The sequence below is a fragment of the Pygocentrus nattereri genome, chromosome 21 (assembly GCF_015220715.1).
Source record: "Pygocentrus nattereri isolate fPygNat1 chromosome 21, fPygNat1.pri, whole genome shotgun sequence".
Taxonomy (NCBI): Eukaryota; Metazoa; Chordata; class Actinopteri; order Characiformes; family Serrasalmidae; genus Pygocentrus; species Pygocentrus nattereri.
This window is the reverse complement of record NC_051231.1, coordinates 2,493,216-2,512,500: the sequence shown is the minus strand read 5'-3', so window position 1 is coordinate 2,512,500 and position 19,285 is coordinate 2,493,216. Positions and strand designations below refer to the sequence as shown.

At 45.3% G+C, this 19,285-nt stretch overlaps 2 protein-coding genes across 5 annotated transcripts in view; both read right to left on the bottom strand.

Annotated features, from left to right (window-relative positions):
* The window catches only part of eif4g3a (eukaryotic translation initiation factor 4 gamma, 3a), a 90,604-nt gene extending 83,169 nt beyond the window's left edge, over positions 1-7,435 (bottom strand). For 2 of the 3 annotated variants that reach the window (XM_037532214.1, XM_037532215.1), the window contains exon 1: positions 6,514-7,434. In XM_037532214.1, the coding sequence (XP_037388111.1) occupies positions 6,514-6,683 (170 nt within the window). In that variant the 5' untranslated portion in view covers positions 6,684-7,434. Of the gene's footprint in view, positions 1-6,513 lie in introns of all 3 variants that reach the window. The other variant, XM_037532216.1, reaches the window with a different exon arrangement.
* A 5,805-nt stretch (positions 7,436-13,240) lies between these two features.
* The window catches only part of ece1 (endothelin converting enzyme 1), a 68,023-nt gene continuing 61,978 nt past the window's right edge, over positions 13,241-19,285 (bottom strand). For both annotated transcript variants that reach the window (XM_037532331.1, XM_017686259.2), the window contains 4 exons: positions 18,916-18,983; positions 17,976-18,166; positions 16,643-16,738; positions 13,241-14,165 (listed from right to left, as the gene is read on the bottom strand). In XM_037532331.1, the coding sequence (XP_037388228.1) occupies positions 13,989-14,165; positions 16,643-16,738; positions 17,976-18,166; positions 18,916-18,983 (532 nt within the window). In that variant the 3' untranslated portion in view covers positions 13,241-13,988. The remainder of the gene's footprint in view (positions 14,166-16,642; positions 16,739-17,975; positions 18,167-18,915; positions 18,984-19,285) is intronic.

Sequence of the window (19,285 nt, the reverse complement as noted above, 5' to 3'; positions counted from 1 at the left end):
TTACAGAAGCACATCGACTGATGCAGTGTAGCATAGTGAGTAACACCTCTACCCTCTATGCTGTAGACTGGGTTCAGTGCCCCGCCTGGGTAACCTCCCTACACTATACCAATAAGAGTCCTTGGGCAAGACTCCCAACACCACCTTCACCTCTCTGGATAAGAGTCAAGTCGCTCTGGATAAGAGTCAAGTCGCTCTGGATAAGAGTGTCCGTCACGTGCTGTAAAAATAAACGTCTTCAAATTAAAACGACCGTGAATCCTCAAACAATCAGATCAGGGTAGTAAATCTGAGCTAGACTCCAGCTGAAGGGGAGGCACTGGGTGAATCTGGTTCCTTTAAACACTGCTCTTTCTATACGCTCTGCCTGCCTAATTGGCTCTTAGTGTAAACAAACCGTTTTCCAGGGAACTTTCCCCCGACGGGAAAGAACTCTCCCCATCCCTACGTGACCCAACATGCACTGCAGACTTACATTAGTCAACAAGAAGGAAACCAAACCAAATCAAGCTGTTCCTCTACAGAAGAAGGAACCCTCACTGTGTTTGGCTCTGAGCGCGAGGTCGTGACCTTCTGCTGGGTTTGCAACCTGCCCACTACGTCACGCACAGTTTTCCCTACTAAACATTCCGCTCAGTGCATAGGTGTTTCTGCCGGGACGTGCTCAGCCATCCGAGTTCATATCGATTCAGTGGAAACCGTGGAGGTTCCACAGTCACAGCTTCTCCTACAGGTCATGAGAAAGTTTGCCGAGTGAGATTTTCCTGCATAAACACGGCAACGAATCAAAAAGGGAATGAACGACAGGAGCAGAACGGATGGGTAGAGGAGTGAATGCTGACGGTTTTGCTTTGAGGGAGACGTTTTGAGGCTTTGGAGGAGATCTGGAGCTGAGACGCCAAACAGAACGAGTTATTCAGTTTCAAAGCCTGTGAAAGATTTTTAATGAGCCCAATCGATTCATTCGTTTTACAGCTTCTGTAATTATTCAGAATTTTAAAAAATGTTTTTAGAATGACGAGACTATCCCTAAACTATGATGTATTTCATTTTTATATGCCAAACTACGCCGATTTACTCAAACACCCAAGACAAATTTGGATAGCCAAATATTTGAATAACCACGCCCACTTATTTAACACAATGCCAGCTGTCATACAGGACGATAACTCGGCTGCATAAACACACGCTCACACTAATTTATCAGCTTTTTGTTTTTAAATATACATAAAAGGCTCCATCAAAGACGTACGTACGTTTCTGACACTGTGTGATGCACAGGTACCAATAAAAATGGACAAAAGTGTCACTTCGCTCAGAACAGCAGCATTAGCCACTACAGAAACCTGAAATTTGAGCACGTTACTGTCCGTTTTTATAGATTACAGTACGTCTATTTAAATGACTTCACAAGGCTTGCGGTTCACACAGCGTTACTGGGGCAAATCCCTTCAAAGAGTCCCCTCAAAGCTCCAGCGCAGAGCTAAAGACAGAAACAGGCTCCCAACACGTCCTGATGGCGTTTGGGCAGAGTGATTCATTTTTGAGACATTAAAGGAATAGCAGGTCCAGATATCCGTACACTGGAATAACCACGCCCACCAAGTGTGCTCAGGGGCGTGAGAGGCTCCGTCTGCGAGACGCTGGGTGACCCGGGCTTTTGTTGGCTGGCGGTGGGAAGCGCCGTCTCAGTCTCACACACACACACACACACACACACACACACACACACACACACACACACACACACACACACTCACTCTGAATGCTAAGCAGCGCTGCTATTGTGTGAAGCGGAGCAGCAGCAGCCGCATGGGCTTCTCATCGCTATGGCAACGGGAAGAGCACCACCCCCACTTACAAACACACACACACACACAAAAGCCCATCATCAACAGAAACACATGGTCCCAGAGAGAGAGAGAGAGCACGAGTGACAGAGATAAAGAAATAGAGAAAGAAAAAAGAAAGAGATAAAGAACGAGAAAGAAAGAGAGAGAGAAAATGAGTGAGAGAAACAAAGAAAGATAAAGAAAAAAAGATAAAGAAAGAAAGAAAAAAGAGAAACGATAGAAAGAAAAAGAGAAAGAATGAGCGAGAGAGACAAAGATAAAGAAAGAGAAAGAAAAAAGAGAGAGAGCACGAGTGATAGAGATAAAGAAAGAGAAATTATCGACCTATTATCTTCATCGGCTTAACGCAGATTCTGCATTTGAGACGTAAACATCAAGCATGACCTCCTCTTTGGGCCTGCGGCTGATATTAATACAAGAAGACGTGACATGAGAAACACACCTGCAAAAATCTGACCTGATGCCTCCTGAAGTGTCATTTTGGGCTTAACAGGGTGACCGACTGTTTCTTTTGTCCAGCATTCAGTGACGCTACGTCCTTTTCTTCTTAAACTCAATAATTAAGATACACAATTTCCAAAAGTATTCAGTCACGCATCCAAATCACTGGCCACAGGTGTGTAAAGCCGAGCCCCTCGGCCTGCAGACTGCTTCTACAGACATTAGTGAAAGAATGGGTCGCTCTCAGGAGCTCAGTGAATTCCAGCGTGGTCCAGTCGTGAAACAGGGACCATTTCGGATGCAGTCGCTGACCGTCGGAGCTGCACCAAACATCTGGATTAATTACATCCCATAACGAGTGAACAAAATGACAAAAACCCAACAGTGCGAGAAAACACAGCTGCAATTTATAATAATAATAACAATAATAACAATATATAATAATACAATAAATACAAACGACTTCACTGAAGCCGCGTCCCCTAGTCGCTTATGGGGTCCAACACGACTGGCCCAATTCGCAGTGAGGGAGAGAGCAGCTATCATTGCTCAATCATTTGGCTCCAAGTCCAAACACTGCTTGGTCATTCAAGCCATTTGAGGACACGTTCTGAAGTGATGCTTTGGCCAAAAATCAAAACGGCATTTTCTGCAGTAACACTGACGTGGTGGTGGTGTGTTAGTGTGTGATGTGCTGGTACGAGTGGATCAGCCACAGCAGTGCTGCTGGAGTTTTTAAACACTGTGTCCACCGCACAAACAGTACCTGCTCTGTGAGGGTCCATGGGGGTCCTGACCACTGAAGAACAGGGTAACAGAGTATCAGAGAAACAGATGGACTACAGTCTGTAACTGTAGAACTACAGAGTGCAGCTATACAGTAAGTGGACAGTGAACGTAGAAACAAGGAGGCGGTCAGAATGTTCTGGCTGACCGGTGGATAAACCTAGCAGCTACAGAACTTGCATACAGAACCATTCAACACTTACCGAACAACCAGCCGTGGGACCGATAACAGAACGATGAGTCTGAAGCTCGAGGGTTGAAGCAGGTCGGCGCCGATCTGAGCTCGAAGCCAAAGTTGCTTTGGTTTCAGCCAAATATCTCTGCCGTCTGCTTCAACGTCGAGAAGATTCAACAGCAGCTTTCCGTAAACCTACACACGCGAGCATCGCAGCAGGACGTCAAAACCTAACTTACCTTATGTCACGGGGTTAACACTGTGCGCTCCCCTCCCGTTCGCTTATTATGGACCCCCTCATGGGCTGAGTGAGGCACTCAGTCCTGCACCAACGCACCTGATTCAGCTCCTCGGTTTAGCGCCAGGCCCTTCATGAGCAGCACTCCACTACTTCTTTCTCATACTCATTTCTGCCCAGTTTAATTCTTCAGCTCAAAGCAAAGCCATTCTGAGTGGTCTAAACTGTGCATCGTGAAGAAAGAGATCACTGTGATGACGATGGGAACCAGAGGAACCACCGTTCTCAACGCAAACACAGCCCAGCCTTTCTATTTACTACCCAAAGTGCCAGTGAGCCTGTATGTTGTCTTCAGGGCCTACTTGGCCTTACAGCGCCCTGCGTGCACCTCTCTACCATAAACCTATAAAACCACTGTAAAAAACAACATCTGAGGCAGAGCATCTGTAATAACTTGATTTAATAAGTTTGATTAAGTGACCCTTATTAGTCCCACAACAGGGAAATTTCACCTCCGCAGTCTGACCCAGCTGTGCAGTGAAACACCACATACGCACTAGTGAGCACACACACTAGGGGGCAGTGAGCGCACCTGCCCGGAGCGGTGGGCAGCCCTATCCGCAGCATCCAGGGAGCAGTTGGGGTTTAGGCGTCTTGCTCAAGGGCACCTCAGTCACGTGCTGTCGGCTCAGGAGATCGATCACCTTCCGGTCCACACCTTCGGATCACTCCAGTCACGCTGGGAGGTGGTCAACGACGGATCTCGGCCGTGTGAACCGAATGCATTTCCGATATCCGTGTGCGTTTATACAAGCGGGAACGTGTCCACTGAGGGCTGACCAGCAGGTGGGAGGATAAACAAAGAAACGAGAAACGGCGGACAGTCAAGGCTGAACTTAAGGCCCTGAACCAAGAGCCTTCACGCACTCTCGGCCAATGAAAGCGTCCAAGCCAAGCTTGGTCCACTCATCGATGGGAAGAAAGAGAAGATGTGTGTCCTCGGGAACCTCAGCCAGCCCTCATTTTTCATCGCCTCCGGTTCTCAAGCACACCGGAAGCAGGTAATCTGCAGTGTGCTGCACTTGATTACTTGGCACTAGTGCGTGTAACTGAAAACCGAATAAAAATGTGGACGGGCTGGGCTGGTGGTCCCTGAGGGCTGAAACAAGACCCTCTGTACTGCAGCAGCACCTCCAGACTGCATTCCTGTAGTCCACCTGCACTTGAGCCACACCACGAGCTGAAGATGAAACCTTTCTTGGCCTGAATCGGGGGAATAAGAACAGCAGGACAGCAGCACTAGAAGATTGGAGTCTCTAATCAGTGCAGCACAGGGGAACGGTGTCTCGCTGGGTCAGAGAAGAAAGGGACCCTTAGAGGCCTTAGAGACGTAGAAACTTGCTGATTTTTATACACGTGCCTTCATAAAAACATGAAAATGGGGACTAATCCATCTAAATTATCTTTAGAGAGGAACAGAATATTTATAAATGGTCACAAATGCAGTAAAAATCAATAGGATTTCTCAAAATATCAGCCAAATTCACTCCAAATTCAACTCATAAAAGGCTCCGACGGGGAGTTTAATTCAACCTCCATAAACTCTGTAGGTGAAGGACGACTGCGGAAAACCTGGAGAACCAAAACGAACACGTTTGTACTTAAAGCCCCATTTTAAAGACCCGTTCCTGCATCACGACCACACACAGAACTTTGGCCAAATGAACACAGGCAGGCCGCATTTCTCACTGCCTTCCGTTCCTTCGCACACCTGAAGCAGGTAGTCTGCATTTCGCGACTCTTCATCACCTGGCACAGGTGGTAAACGTGGACTGGCTTGCGGCCTCTGAGGACCGGAACAGAACCAGAGCGGTGGCTCTAGACCGGGGGTTCCGGATCTCAGTCTACGCTGATCTCTGGGCTCCGTCACATCCAGCACACCGGATTCAACAATTATCTAACTAACAAGAGCCTCGTTCTTTTGCGCAGGCATATAGAGAAGACACAAAAATGTGGGAGGGGTCCTCAGCGAGTCTCCTGCCTCTCACTGTGGTCTCCTGCCTCTCACTGTGGTCTCCTGCCTCTCCGTGGGGTCTCTATGTGGTTCTGTATGGTGTAAATGTAAAAGCTGCTGCGCTCCATCAACCCTGACCTCAACCTCAGCATCCAACACATCAGCTTAGCACAGAAACCACTCCTGTCAGGCAGAGGAGGAGAAACGTTTTGAGTCAGAGTCAAAATACTGACTTACGTTCCCCACATAATTACTTATTTTTCGAAATATTAACTTAATAACCAGAAAATGTTTCAGAATAAACGGCTAAAAACACGTTAATGCGTGTCAGGAAACGGAGCACCTCCAGAAAACACCTCGTTATTTTGACAAAGCAAGTAAAAACGTGGAGACAATGTGAGTTCTGACGGAGTCGGTCATTATTATGTGACACTAACATACCAAGTCAGCATTCTGAGGAAAAACAGGCCCTTACTTTGAGATGCTCAGCCTTTGTCCCGAGATATTAACTCAATATTTTGAGAAAATAAGTTGAATTTCTTCGCCTTCCATCCAGTTCGTCTCTTTTACTTTTTTTACAATAAAAGCTATTTTGTTTTTTTTTTGTTTTTTTAGAGCAAAGTATTTTTGTCCCCACAATGACAAAATGCTTTCATTGTGTTGGGGACATCTGGTCTCCATAAGGGTCTAAATACAAGCACAAACACACACACACACAAATACGGCTTTATCCCGGTTTGTGTACCTCACACAGTTAGTGTTAGTGTGTAAGTGTGTGTGTGTGTGTGTGTGTGTGTGTGGTGCCTTTTTGCATTATTGATTTTAAAACGTTCCCACAGCCTCCATCATCTAACTTCCCATCGTCCTGAGGACGTTTAGTACCCACAACGCCTCAAACACACACACACACACACACACACACACACAACACACACACTTATCCCGGTTTCTCCATCCACCCCGCGGCCGGGGGAGCCCGGCTGACCCCTGGCCGATGAAAGGATACTGAGGCGGCGGCACCGCGGCTGGCGGCTGCGGGGCGGTCGGGGCTCCGGGAGTCAGTGAAACCGGCGGCAGGTTCGCCCTCAGCTGGCCGGCCGGCGGCGGCCCTACTACGGCGGCACCGACCGCAACCCCGCCGGTGGGTTTGGGCACCACTTTGGGCGGCAAACTCATATCAAAACAAACCAAAAAACGAACAAGAGAATCCAACGGTGCGGCTACACGCGGACGCCTATCGGGTCATACAGAGACCGGCGGCCTGCTCTTCCTTCAGCGCGACGGCGGGGTTGAGGGTTTCGGTGTGAAAAGCCATTTTCGGGGCGAAGTGTTTTTCTCCGGGCTGTAACGCTACGCGCTGCTGCTTGTTCTTCATGGGGACGGTTCGCCTCCCTTTCTCCGCCCAGCACCGCCACAGACCCCCCGGTATCGGTCCGGCTCGTCTCCAGACTCGCCTCACGCGCACTCTGTCCTCGTTCGGCTCCGATCTGGACGCGGTTTATCATTTAAGGTCGCAGGTTTAGCTCAACATGGCGTTTTTGCGGGCCGCCTCAAGCCGAGTCCGGCAGGACGGGACAGTTCGGCAAACCTCGGCGAAGCTTCGGAAGCGCTCGGCTCTCGGCTCCTCACCCCGGGCTAACGAACAGAGACGGAGAGAATTCCTGCTGGATGTCCGCGCAGCAGGTCCAGTTACCGACATGCATCCAAACCAAAGGCGTTAAATAAGAAACCCGAGCGACGTTTGAGCGGAAAAACGCAGAAGCGGCGGATTCGTTCCCAAAATAAAGCCGTGAAGCGGTGGGCTGTGAAGGGGAGGGGTCTTAACTGTCAACCCCGGCAAGAACAGACAAAAACAGTTGCTTTAAAGCAGTTAAATGGAGTGTTTTCTCTACACTGGTCTGAAAGCAGCCGGCCGGCAGGGCATTCGTGCAGTTTTAAGCTGAAGTGCAGTAAAATTTACGAACAAAGCGAATTGAGCCTTTAAACCTTTTGTAACGTTTTCAGCGAATAGCGCGTCTGCAGCGACATCTAGCGGTGATGCGGGGCGGTGATTACGCAAGACACTGGAAACAAGGGGACGCAGCAGCAGCAGCCAGACTGACCACAGCATCCACGATAATAAACATCGTTCCGCACATTAGATTAAGAAAGCTAATAAATAAATAAATCAATCAATCTTTCCTCACGCAGAGCAGAGGAGCGGGGGCACTGCTGCCTGCTGTTACTATTTTTCAATATAATTGTCAGGTTTTGAACATATTCCCATATATTTTGGATATATGTACAAACGTTTAATAATGAAACGATGACATATGACATAGGCATGTGTGCATATTTCATATAGGCATAACATAACATCATTTAAAAACTCCAGCAGCGCTGCTGTGTCTGATCCACTCGTACCAGCGCAACGCACACCAACACACCACCAAAACGTCAGTGTTACTGCAGTGCTGAGAATGACCCACCACCCACCACCAACCTGCTATGTGGGGGTCTGTGGGGGTCCTGACCACTGAAGAACAGGGTAACAGAGTATCAGAGAAACAGATGGACTACAGTCTGTAACTGTAGAACTACAGAGTGCAGCTCTACAGTAAGCGGACAGTGAGCGTAGAAACAAGGAGGCGGTCCGAATGTTCTGGCTGATGGATGTAAAGCAAGGCACTGGGTGAACAGCGTACATAGACATCACAGCCCGAAAACGAATAGACATGCAAATGAGACGTTATCTAATCAAGCACATTTTCATATTTAAAATATCGCCAAACCGTGGAGGATTTAAAATGTTTATTTTATTGGGAAGATGATCCAGAGAGGAGAAAGAAGTGTCATTAGAAATTTTCAGCTGATGATTTCAGAGCGTAATCAACTGTCTGACTCTTCAGACCTTGGTACATGCAACAGTCATGGGATGGCTCTTTACAGGTATCCGAAATGCCATTAATAAGTAGCACTTGAGGGGAAATGTGGAAGTCAAGCCAAGACCTGGAAGACCAGGAAAACTCATGTACTCCAGCCAGAAAGGCAAAGTAAAACCCCCACATGACAGCAGAACACCTGCACTGAGGTTTAGCTGATACTGGACTGACGGTGCATCATTCTACTGTAGTGTTGCTTGATCTGTATGGAAAAGACACACACAAATAAATCAGGCATAACATTATGCCTTGTGTGTTGTGCTGGTGCGAGCGGATCAGACACAGCAGTGCTGCTGGAGTTTTTAAACACTGTGTCCACTCACTGTCCACTCTATTACACACTCCTACCTTGTCGGTCCACCTTGTAGATGTAAAGTCAGAGACGACAGCTCATCTGCTGCTGCACAGTTTGAGTTGGTCATCCTCTAGTCCTTCATCAGTGGTCACAGAAAGCTGCCCACAGGACGCTGTTGACTGGATATTTTTGGTTGGTGGACTGTTCTCAGTCCAGCAGTGACAGTGAGGTGTTTAAAAACTCCAGCAGCACTGCTGCGTCTGATCCACTCGCACCAGCACAACACACACTAACACACCACCACCAGGTCAGTGGTACTGCAGTGCTGAGAATCACCCACCACCCAAATAGCACCTGCTAATATTGCATACACACACACACACACACACACACACACACACTCATACACTTCAGCTCTTCTGGGAAGGCTTTCCACAAGGCTTAGGAGTGTTTATGGGAATTTCTGACCGTTCTTCCAGAAGCACATTTGTGAGGTCAGACACTGATGTTAGACGAGAAGGCCTGGCTCACAGTCTCCGCTCTAATTCATCCCAAAGGTGTTCTATGGGGTTGAGGTCAGGACTCTGTGCAGGCCAGTCAACACTGCAGGCACTGAGCAAAATATTTATAAACATTTCATGTAATAACTCTCTGTGATGTAGATTTAGAGGCATTAAATGCTTCAGACATCTGGTTGAGGATAATTCTGACCCAGTAATTTCTCTAGAATAACCCTTTTCATGTCCAGCCTCTTAGAATGACTTTGTTTACATCTTAATTAATGATATACATACAGGATGATTTGCCTTTAATGTGAAATCTTTCATTACAAATGATATTTTCAGCGTCACAATCTGAGTCAAAAGTAGAATCTATGAAACATTTACATGAATTTCATCATTCCTTGGTATTTTGTATCCGCTCTGCTCTAGTGACCAGTGCGCAGTTGGGCTGGCAGGGACTTTTGTTGTCAAGTCAAATCCACCTAATGATCATGTGACCCCCCCGAAAAAGGTTTGAAAAGTGATTTAGAGATGTCGTAACTTTTGTTTGACATTTTTCTGAATTTTTCATTAAATGGAAAAATAGAATAGCTCAGTGTGTGAAACCTTTGGACCCCACTGTACAAGCACTTATGGTTTAAAGGGTCCATTTACCAGCAACCAATGCAATGCAGCCAGATTATTGCCGTGTATTTCCAGAATATTCCACTGATTCACACAGTGTAGTACCTTTACTGCAGCGCAGGGCTTCCGTTCCATTTCTCAGGACTCGCCGTCCTGGACAGATTTAATTATAGACTCCTCTGACACACTTAATCAAACCCACGAAGGCCACGATCATTTAGCTAATGAGCTGAATCAGGTGTGCTAAAGCAAGGACAACCAGGACAGCCGCTCTCCAAGACTGTAGCTGATGCTCGTCCAAGCCTTTCACACCAAACCCCTGACAGAACGGTGCCTTACACTGACCAGCCCTCCATCCTTTATACCTTCCCGATGTAGAACGGCTGAGTAGATGGAGCCTTCAGGAGCGTCTGACTGGAGGAATCTGATGGAGATGATTAGAGCCGCAACAAAGCTCTGCAGGAGCTGATCTCACCAATAATCAGCTACTGCACACATTTAGACCCAGTCCCATTTCTCCTTCTTACCCCTACCTCTTGTTTCCGAGTGTCCCCCCTTGTTCCTGAGCTACAGGGCAGTGGTTGAGATCTTCCTCTGAAATGAGACCCTCTAATAAAAGAGCATCACTTCATTATCAGCTACTAGCGCCGCTCTGTAGGCGACCCTGCCCGTCTGCAGGGACAGCAGAGGAGGGGAAAGTTCAGCTCCTCACTGCTGGGCTTTAGTTACATTTAGGGATCATACGCCTTCAAAGAGGGGGGCAGTTATTTATTATCACCCCCCCTAATTCTTCAGTGATGTGAAGCTGAAGTCGGAGATTCTCCAGATTCTTGTTTGAATTTTCCCGTTCCACCTTAAATGGTGCAGCAGGTTCATTCAGGCGCTTCAGGCATCAGAACTGCTGGACTATTTAAGGTGGAATGGGAAAGTTACCCAGCTAGCTCCGAGACATTAGCATGTTATTAGCGAATTCTTATGCTTGTTATGAAGAAAAACGACCAAAATGCAGTGAAACCACATTAAAGTAAGATAAAATGATGTTTATTGTCATTTTTAACAGAGTAAATTCTCACGTTTGTGGGTTTCCCTGGTCTCTTGTTCTCCGTCTCGCCGGTTTTTCTGTTTTTCTCACATCTCTCTGTTTGGAGCCTCTGAAAAACCTCCGTTTGGAGGGTCATGAGGCCCCAACACTTCACCCCATCCCTCTATCTCAAGTAAAATTGGGACACCCCACCCCTAGACGTGAACGCACAAAACAGAGGACTAAGGGCTCAGTGGTAGGGGCGAGGGGTGAAATGGGACTGGGCCTTAGGAACAAACAGCTCTGGGTTAATAAACGTGTTACTGTCCGTTTTCTCTTAATAAACATTTAAGGTTCATTTTTGAAAGTTACTGTTGTTTCCAAACTTCTGGCCTGCAGTTTTGCTTATAAGCAAGACTCTCCAAGACTGCAGCTGATGCCCCCCTCCCCCCCCCCCCCTCCCCTTCCCCCCCCTTTCATATTGTATGTGCTCAGACGGGTTGATCAAAATTTCGCTGGTTACTCTGGTGACTATGTGACAATAAAGGCTTCATTCATTCATTCATTCATTCATTCAGGAGCGTCTGACTGGAGGAATCCGGTGGAGATTCCTCTCCTGATGAGTCAGGATGCTGACTCATCCTGAATCAGCACCTCTACACTACCATACAGCATGAATACACAATCAGATTTAAAACACCAGTATTCCCCACACACACACACACACACACACACACACAGGACTTGAAGGACTGCACAGGCACTTTGTTGTAGACAGTAAACATATAAACAATATCCTTAGAACGGTGCAGATTACAGGCCATACATACGGCTTTACAGTGTCACACACACACACACACACACACACGCCCACAGTAGGCTTTCTGATCTACGCTGGTTTATCAATGTAAAAAACAGTTTGCTGGTTTGCGAAGCCTGTTTTGGTGACGTTGCCATTACAATGTCAGTCGGAGTGTGAGCTTGCATTGTGTTTGCCTCGAAAATGACTCGGTCATTAAGAGGATCTGGCAACATTTAAGGGAAAACTGTTTGGCAAAATAAATGGGCTTTGGAACTTTTGTTTGCTACAGTTGACAAAACTCAGCAAAACTAGCTTAGACCCGGCGTTCCTAATATGGGCGTATGGACAAGGTCTGACCAGTGGACAAAGACAAAAAGGTGAGGGGAAAAAAAAAACAAAAAAACAACCACAGTGCAGTTTGTAGTCATGATGCAGTCGGAAGTACACGGATCGTTAGGATCAATTTTCATCATCTCCAGAGCTGTAGCTTTAAAGGACAAGGGGAAATCGTTCTTAATTGAGGCGAATGGTCACTGCACACTGGACGCACTGAGTCGTGCTGCACCACAGCCCTGCTTAGCAGATCATTATACAGCAGATACAGCACCATGAGTGAGACTATCTAGAACGCTGTGCAGTCCAAGCGCTGACACAGTTCAAATTCACTCTCACACTCAGAGAAATGTAAAGACTTTCAACACAATTGATCATTTTTAGATATGAGCTTGTTTTAATGAGCTACTTAGTCCAGTGGTTTAGTCCAGTAGACTAAGGAGCTCACTGAAACGCCCAGCGAGCCCAGGGAGCCCAGGGAGCTCAGGGAATCAGTCACGTTTTAGGGTGTCTTTGTCAAATGTTCTTCCCTGGAAGTTTCCCCCAATGCACTGGAAAACCCAGTGAGCTCTGACTGTTCATGCTGCTCCCTGACTAAACAGTCTCACATCTCCAGCTCAGCTTTCAGTCATGTTCCCCGTTTCTTTTGCACTTCCGTGAATTAAAAAACTATATGGGTTATTATAATTATAACCGGTCCCACTTTATATTAAGTGTCTGTAATAACTGTGTAGTTACACATGAATAACATGCAATGACATTGTAACTACTGCTGATTTAGTCAATGTTATAGACGGACTACAGAAGCACAGCCTGTGTAATTACACAAGTCTTCCACACAGGAACTTTCCTGTAGTTTAGTGTTAGTTACACTTTATAATAAGTGGACAGTCCCTGTGTAGTTGTTATGTAGGTACTGTGTAATAAAGGAGTGAGCTGATCTGAAGGCCACATGAAGTTCTGAGGTCTGTAGTGATTGACTCTGCAGAAAGTCGGTGACCTCTGCGCTCTATGCCCCTCAGCATCCGCTGACCGCTCTGTCATTTTACGTGGCCGACCACTTCGTGGCTGAGTTGCTGTCGTTCCCAATCGCTTCCACTTTGTTATAATCCCACTGACAGTGGACTGTGGAATATTTAGTAGTGAGGAAATTTCACGACTGGACTTGCTGCACAGGTGGCGTCCGATCACGGTACCACGCTGGAATTCTCTGAGCTCCTGAGAGCGACCCATTCTTTCACTAATGTCTGTAGAAGCAGTCTGCAGGCCGAGGGGCTCGGCTTTACACACCTGTGGCCACGGAAGTGACTGGAACACCTGAATTCAGTGATTTGGATGGGTGACTGGAAACTTTGGGAAATCACAGCACAAGTAATGTTGGTGATACTTTGTCATTGTGAACCGTCTCTGCATTCATGTTACACACAATTGTACATGCTGTACATTGTGATGCGGCGTGTCCAGTGTGCAGTGGCCCTAAAAACCTTTAGATTTGACCTACGAAAATGTTCCTTTTTTCAGTTTCGGACCATTTCTATTCGTCCATTCATTCATTCACATTCCAAATGTGCACCATGCGCAGTCTTTTGTCACTAGTTCCTATTGGTGAGACGTCAGTTTGCTAAACCATTGGTGAAAAATGCCCACCTTACTCCAAATGCAAAAAACACACTGGAAGAAAATAAATATTATTTCCCCGTAGAAAAACAACAGCACTTGATAAAGGCATATATATGTATATATGTACAAAACCTGAACAGCTACTGTTGACTGTCCTTTCTCCCATGTTAGAGCTATCAGGTCGTCTTCCAGTGTTTACAAAGTTCCTTCTGTGTTTATTCAGTTCCTCAAAGAATTCACATGAAAACCCAGGTGACTCAATATCCTCCAGCCTTCACAGCCCACATAAGGCAACCTGAGAGAAGAGCCGAGGGCCAGCGGGGCCGTTTCCCCCGATGCCCGTCAGACGGGGGTCACTGCGTTCACCACAGTTCACATTTGCGCTTGGGGTTCATCGGTGAGTCGGCGCTGCAGCCGAAGTGTTTAGAGAAGTCGTGGGAATTGGAGACGGTGCCGATGACCCTGAAGCGCGAGGGACTGTGGGGGTCCGTGATCACACCTTCATGGGAGCTTTCGGGGGTCCGGACTGAACACCACACCTTCAAAAACAGAGGAAAGAAAATAAACAGAGACATTAAGAGTTAAACACAGTGTAGTGCAACACATTCAGAGGTGGACGAAGTAAAAGTAGAAGTTCCTCCCTTTAGACCTCCACTTGAGTAAAAGTACTAAAGTATTTCCCTTCAAATGTACTTAAGTATAAAGTAAAAGTACTAAGAGAGTAATTCTGGCTCTGATGTCCTGTTATCATTTTTATAACAAGACTGGCTTCATGAACTCATTTCAGGTGAAAGTCCTCCAGCGTCTCTCTTAGTAAACCAGTCTTTTAATAGGACGTCATATTTGGCTTCTAAATGTAGTGGAGTGAAAGTAAAAAAAAATGGAAATACTTCAGTAAAGTACTTAACTACTTCAGTACAGTAACCAATTACATTTACTTAGTTACTGTCCACAACTGATCACATTACAATCAACACTCAGTGCTCATATATCAGTGCTGTATAAAGAGACGGTCTTCAGTCTGCGTTTGAAGACAGTGAGAGACTCTGCTGTTCGGACAGCCAGTGGGAGTTCATTCCATCGCCTGGGTCCCAGTACGGAGAACGTTCTCGACGCTTGTCTTTCACCCTTCCTGAAGGATGGCGGGTCAAGTCGAGCTGCACTCGAAGCTCGAAGGGCTCGTGGTTCAGTTCGAGATTTGACCATTGCCATGAGGTAGAGAGGGGCTGGTCCATTTTTGGCTTTGTAGGCCAGCATTAGGGTTTAAATGTGATGCAGCTACAGGAAGCCAGTGAAGGGAGCCCAGCTGTGGGGTGACGTGGCTGAACTTGGGGAGACTGAAGACGAGCCGTGCTGCCGCATTCTGGATCATTCTGGATGATCTGCAGAGGCTTGATGGCCGCATACGAAGACCAGCCAAGAGCAAGGGGCAGTAATCGAGCCTTGAGATCACGAGACTGTATGGGCACCTGGGTGGTCTCTCGAATGTACACCAGCTCTCTTGTTTCTGCAATTTCTGCAGTTTCTGTATTTTATAATTGTTAATTTATTGTCTTACATCTTCTGTTTATTTTATTTCATTAATTTATGTTTTCATTTATTTTACCCTTATATGCTGTGGCACTGGCCACGTTACTATATTGTGATTTTAACTGTTTATTGATTTAACGGTTTGTTATTAAACTTTACTATAATCATTTTTATTATTTCATTATAAAATTTGATTTATTTTTTACTGTACAACTTTTCAATCCCTGATTCCTGTATTACTCGGCTACGTTGTAAATGAGGGTCTCCCTCGGTGTATTCCAAGTTTAAAAAAGGTTGACTTGACTGATTGATTTATTGATTGATTGATTGATTTGCGCTGGAATAAGAGATATTAATAATAATAATAATAATATCACTATTATTATTAAATCAACTTTTAAAACCAATCTGGTTTGAGCGTAAGGATTATGAAATAAAGATGGTGACTATTTGTCTCTGATTGAGTTTATTTCAGTTTAAACTTTGACAGTTGAGAATTTGTCGAAATACGTAAAGCTATTCCTCCAGCCTTGTTTCTGAATATACAAACATCCTAGAACATCTTCATCTCTCACTCAAATACAAACTGGATTTAATGAGATGAATATGTAACAACATGTGGACGAAGGAATAAAAGGAAAGTTTATAGAAACTGGGTTCGAGTCCCCAGCCGGGCAGCCAGGGTCAGTTCAGGGAACTCCAATTCCCCGACCTGGCACACCTGTGGACTCCTCTACTTAAGGCCACGGCAAACAGCAGCCCTTTGTCACATCTTTGTAGAGGAGTGACCGGTACGGTACTTAGCCCAGGTGGGTATTTAGATGAAAAAGAGAAGGAAAGAAAGGAAAAGAGGGCTGAAAAAAGAGGGAAATTACCCACTTAAAAGCCCAAAAGAAGGCTTAAACAGGAACCGACTCCAAGACAAAAAAGTCTTTGTTCCACAAAAAACAAACATAAATATAAAGATGAGCCTCCTCAGGATCACATTCCCATTCATTGAGGTGTTTTTCCCATTCCCGCCTTTGCCTCCCAGTAGTAACTCCTCGGACTGATTCAGTACATCGGTGGTTGTCGGAACAAAACCTTGTATCTTCATCTTTGTTGTTTTTCAGTTTTTGACATAATTTGAAAAAGCCTGTTGTTCTTTACGTTGTGTGTAAATTTCATGATGAACGGACCAAAAGAAACGGCCCAAAATGACCTGGTAAGACGTCTGGTTCCATTGACTTGCACTAAAAGTAGAGTAGGTTTTTTCCTTCTCCTGTAAAGTTACCAGTTTGGAGATACAAGGTTTTCTTCCAACAGCAGTGACATATTTATGTGCAACTATCCTGTTTTATGTTCCTGAAAATGCTGATTCCAAACCTCTGCACTGCCGAATAGAGAAGACGCTCATTTATACAACACCCAGTTCATGTCAGACCATATTACAAACTAACCACAAGTAGATATTAATAAACAGCAATATAAGAGAAAAGAAACAAACCTGAGCAAATCCGACGAAAAACAGCTGGTGGTTGGTCATTCCCAGCGCGGGCAGCGTGGCTTCCTCTCCGTTCTTCTGGATCCAGTTCAGATAGGCCTGCAAATCAAGACAGGGTGGTCACTACAGGGTGTGTTTCAACAAAACATGACTGGGCCAATATATATATATATATATATATGTCATGTACATTAAAATATAATATACTAGGCATATGAATATGCTCAGAAAGGCGGTGGTAGTAGAATTATAGTTTATGGTAATCTGGTCACAATCACTGATAATCACTGATCCTAGATTACATTTTCTGTTGTAATAATATGATAATAATATTCATTATTTCTTATAATCTCGATTTGTAAACAGTAGTAGTGGGGGGGGGGGGGGGGGGGACGTTTGGAGATACGGTATACATACTGCAGGGGCTCTAACTCTACACCAGCAACCTGAAAGGAAGGGTTTCTAATAAAGTGGCCAGAGCGTACAGTGAATACCTGTCACTGTCCTGTAGTTTTTGTGTCGTGTAGGTCACGTGTACCGTAATAACACCCGGTCATAAAACCAGGTCCTGTTATAGCTGAGCTGAGCTGAGCTGAGCTGCTGGTTCGAGAGCTGATGATTCCCGCTGGGAGATGTTTTCTGACAGCAGTCCTGCTCTGTAACTCTAACCTCTGACTTCCGCCTGGTAGAAAGAATGTGACCGCGGCCAGAGGACCACCTGTCACTGTTTTTTCGAGGATTTACAGCGAGGGGGACAGCCCACGGTTTTCCGTCCCGGACAGATCCAGGTAGCGCATGAGAGGAATATGAGGATCTTAATGCCTCTGTGTTGTTATGGAGGATAAACACTGACCTGCTTAGTCTTTTTCAACCCTTAGAAATCTTATTAATTAATGAATTAATCGTATTAATTAATCCTCAGTCTTTGCACCTTATTTTCATGTTTGTGTTTTACACGTCTATACAGAGTGTAGATTGTTGGGAATTGTTTTATTTTGATTTATTTTCTAGTTTTCCGTTTACTGTCTTGGTTTTAATTGTTATCCGTTAAACAGTGTTAAAGCTGAAGGGTTTAAGATGTGTGTCTGTGCGTCTGAGCTGCTGTTCAGATTGGGGTGAGACTAAGGCAGGTGTACTGAAAAGCTGTGCGTCGAACCAGCAACCTTCCGGTCACAGGGCTGGTTCCCTAACCTCCAGCCCACGACTGCCCCATTACTGTCAAACTATCACTGAGTTTCAAAGCTCCTAAATAATTTCCAGAAGTTACTGAGCAACAAGCTCAGCATTTGAAAGTGTTTTAAGACGAGTGATAATTCGACCACAGGCTTGGACAAACCTTGTAAGCCGCTTTGAGGCCGCCGTTGTCTGCGATGTTTTCTCCTAACGTGTGTTTGCCGTTGAGGGACTCTTTGTTGATGCTGTAGTTGCTGTACTGCTCCACCATGCACTGAGTCTGGTGTTTAAAGGCCTCAACCGATGAGTTCTTCCACCAGGAGCGCAGATTCCCTTCCTTATCATACTCCCTCCCTGCTCACACAGCACAACACACAGCGGCTCATACAGTGCAAATGCAAAATTGTTGGCAAATGTATACAATTATTATTATTATTATTATTATTATTATTATATGATATGATGTTAGCCTGCAGCAGTTTTAATTTGTAGTACGCTGTAAAAATGAGGAGCAGATCTGACTAGAATGATGAACAAATCACGAGCTGTAGAGCTTAAAGTTATAATAAAATTAATATATCAGGGATGATTTTCTATAATGTAATTAGGTTATGCATTTCAAAATCAGTGATCAAAAATCATTGCAAATACACTATGTCCAAAACACTGTAGACACCTGTGTGAGGATCTGATTGCACTCAGGCACAAGAGCATTAAGCATTAATCAGGCACTGATGTTGGATCATTAATTCTGCATCACAGTGGCCTCCAACTCGTACCAAAGCATTGGATGGAGCTCCATCACTCCATTTTGGGCATATAGTGTAGATAAAATACTGTAATTATACACACACCAGTGCCTCTGTTGGGTTGAGAGTAGACCACGACCCAAAAACATCAACATAACAGCAGCCCTTAGGTCAGAAACTGACCGCTGCTAAAGTTCTTTAGGGCTACAGTCTCTAACTGTACACCACCAAGACAGAGATACAAGGTAGGGGTTTCTCATAATGTGGCCATCCCATCATGCAGTTCCATACTATTTAACACGTATACATAAACATCCATTCTTTACTATAATGAGTTTATTTTGAACTGGTTACCTTGGTCATCGAAAGCATGGGTCAGTTCATGTCCCATTACAACACCAATGCCTCCAAAATTCAGGGCTCTAAAAAAGAACAGAGCAAAATTCTACTGAACAAGCTATACTTAAGCATTAGAACCCGAGAGGGAGTGTTTTATCCTGAAATACCATCCCGGCTGTGATCTGGTGTCCGTAGATCATCACAGCCGTGATGTTATTGGTGATAACTCACTCCTCGAGTGTCTCTACTGCTTTAATACAGCAGTTAAATAAATACAGTAAGAAATGAATAAACTGGCCGTGAACGCGGCTTTAATATGTTTTAATGTTCAGTTCCTTCCTCCTAATTAGAGCTCCTTAACGAGCAGCTCGGTGCTACGTCAGAG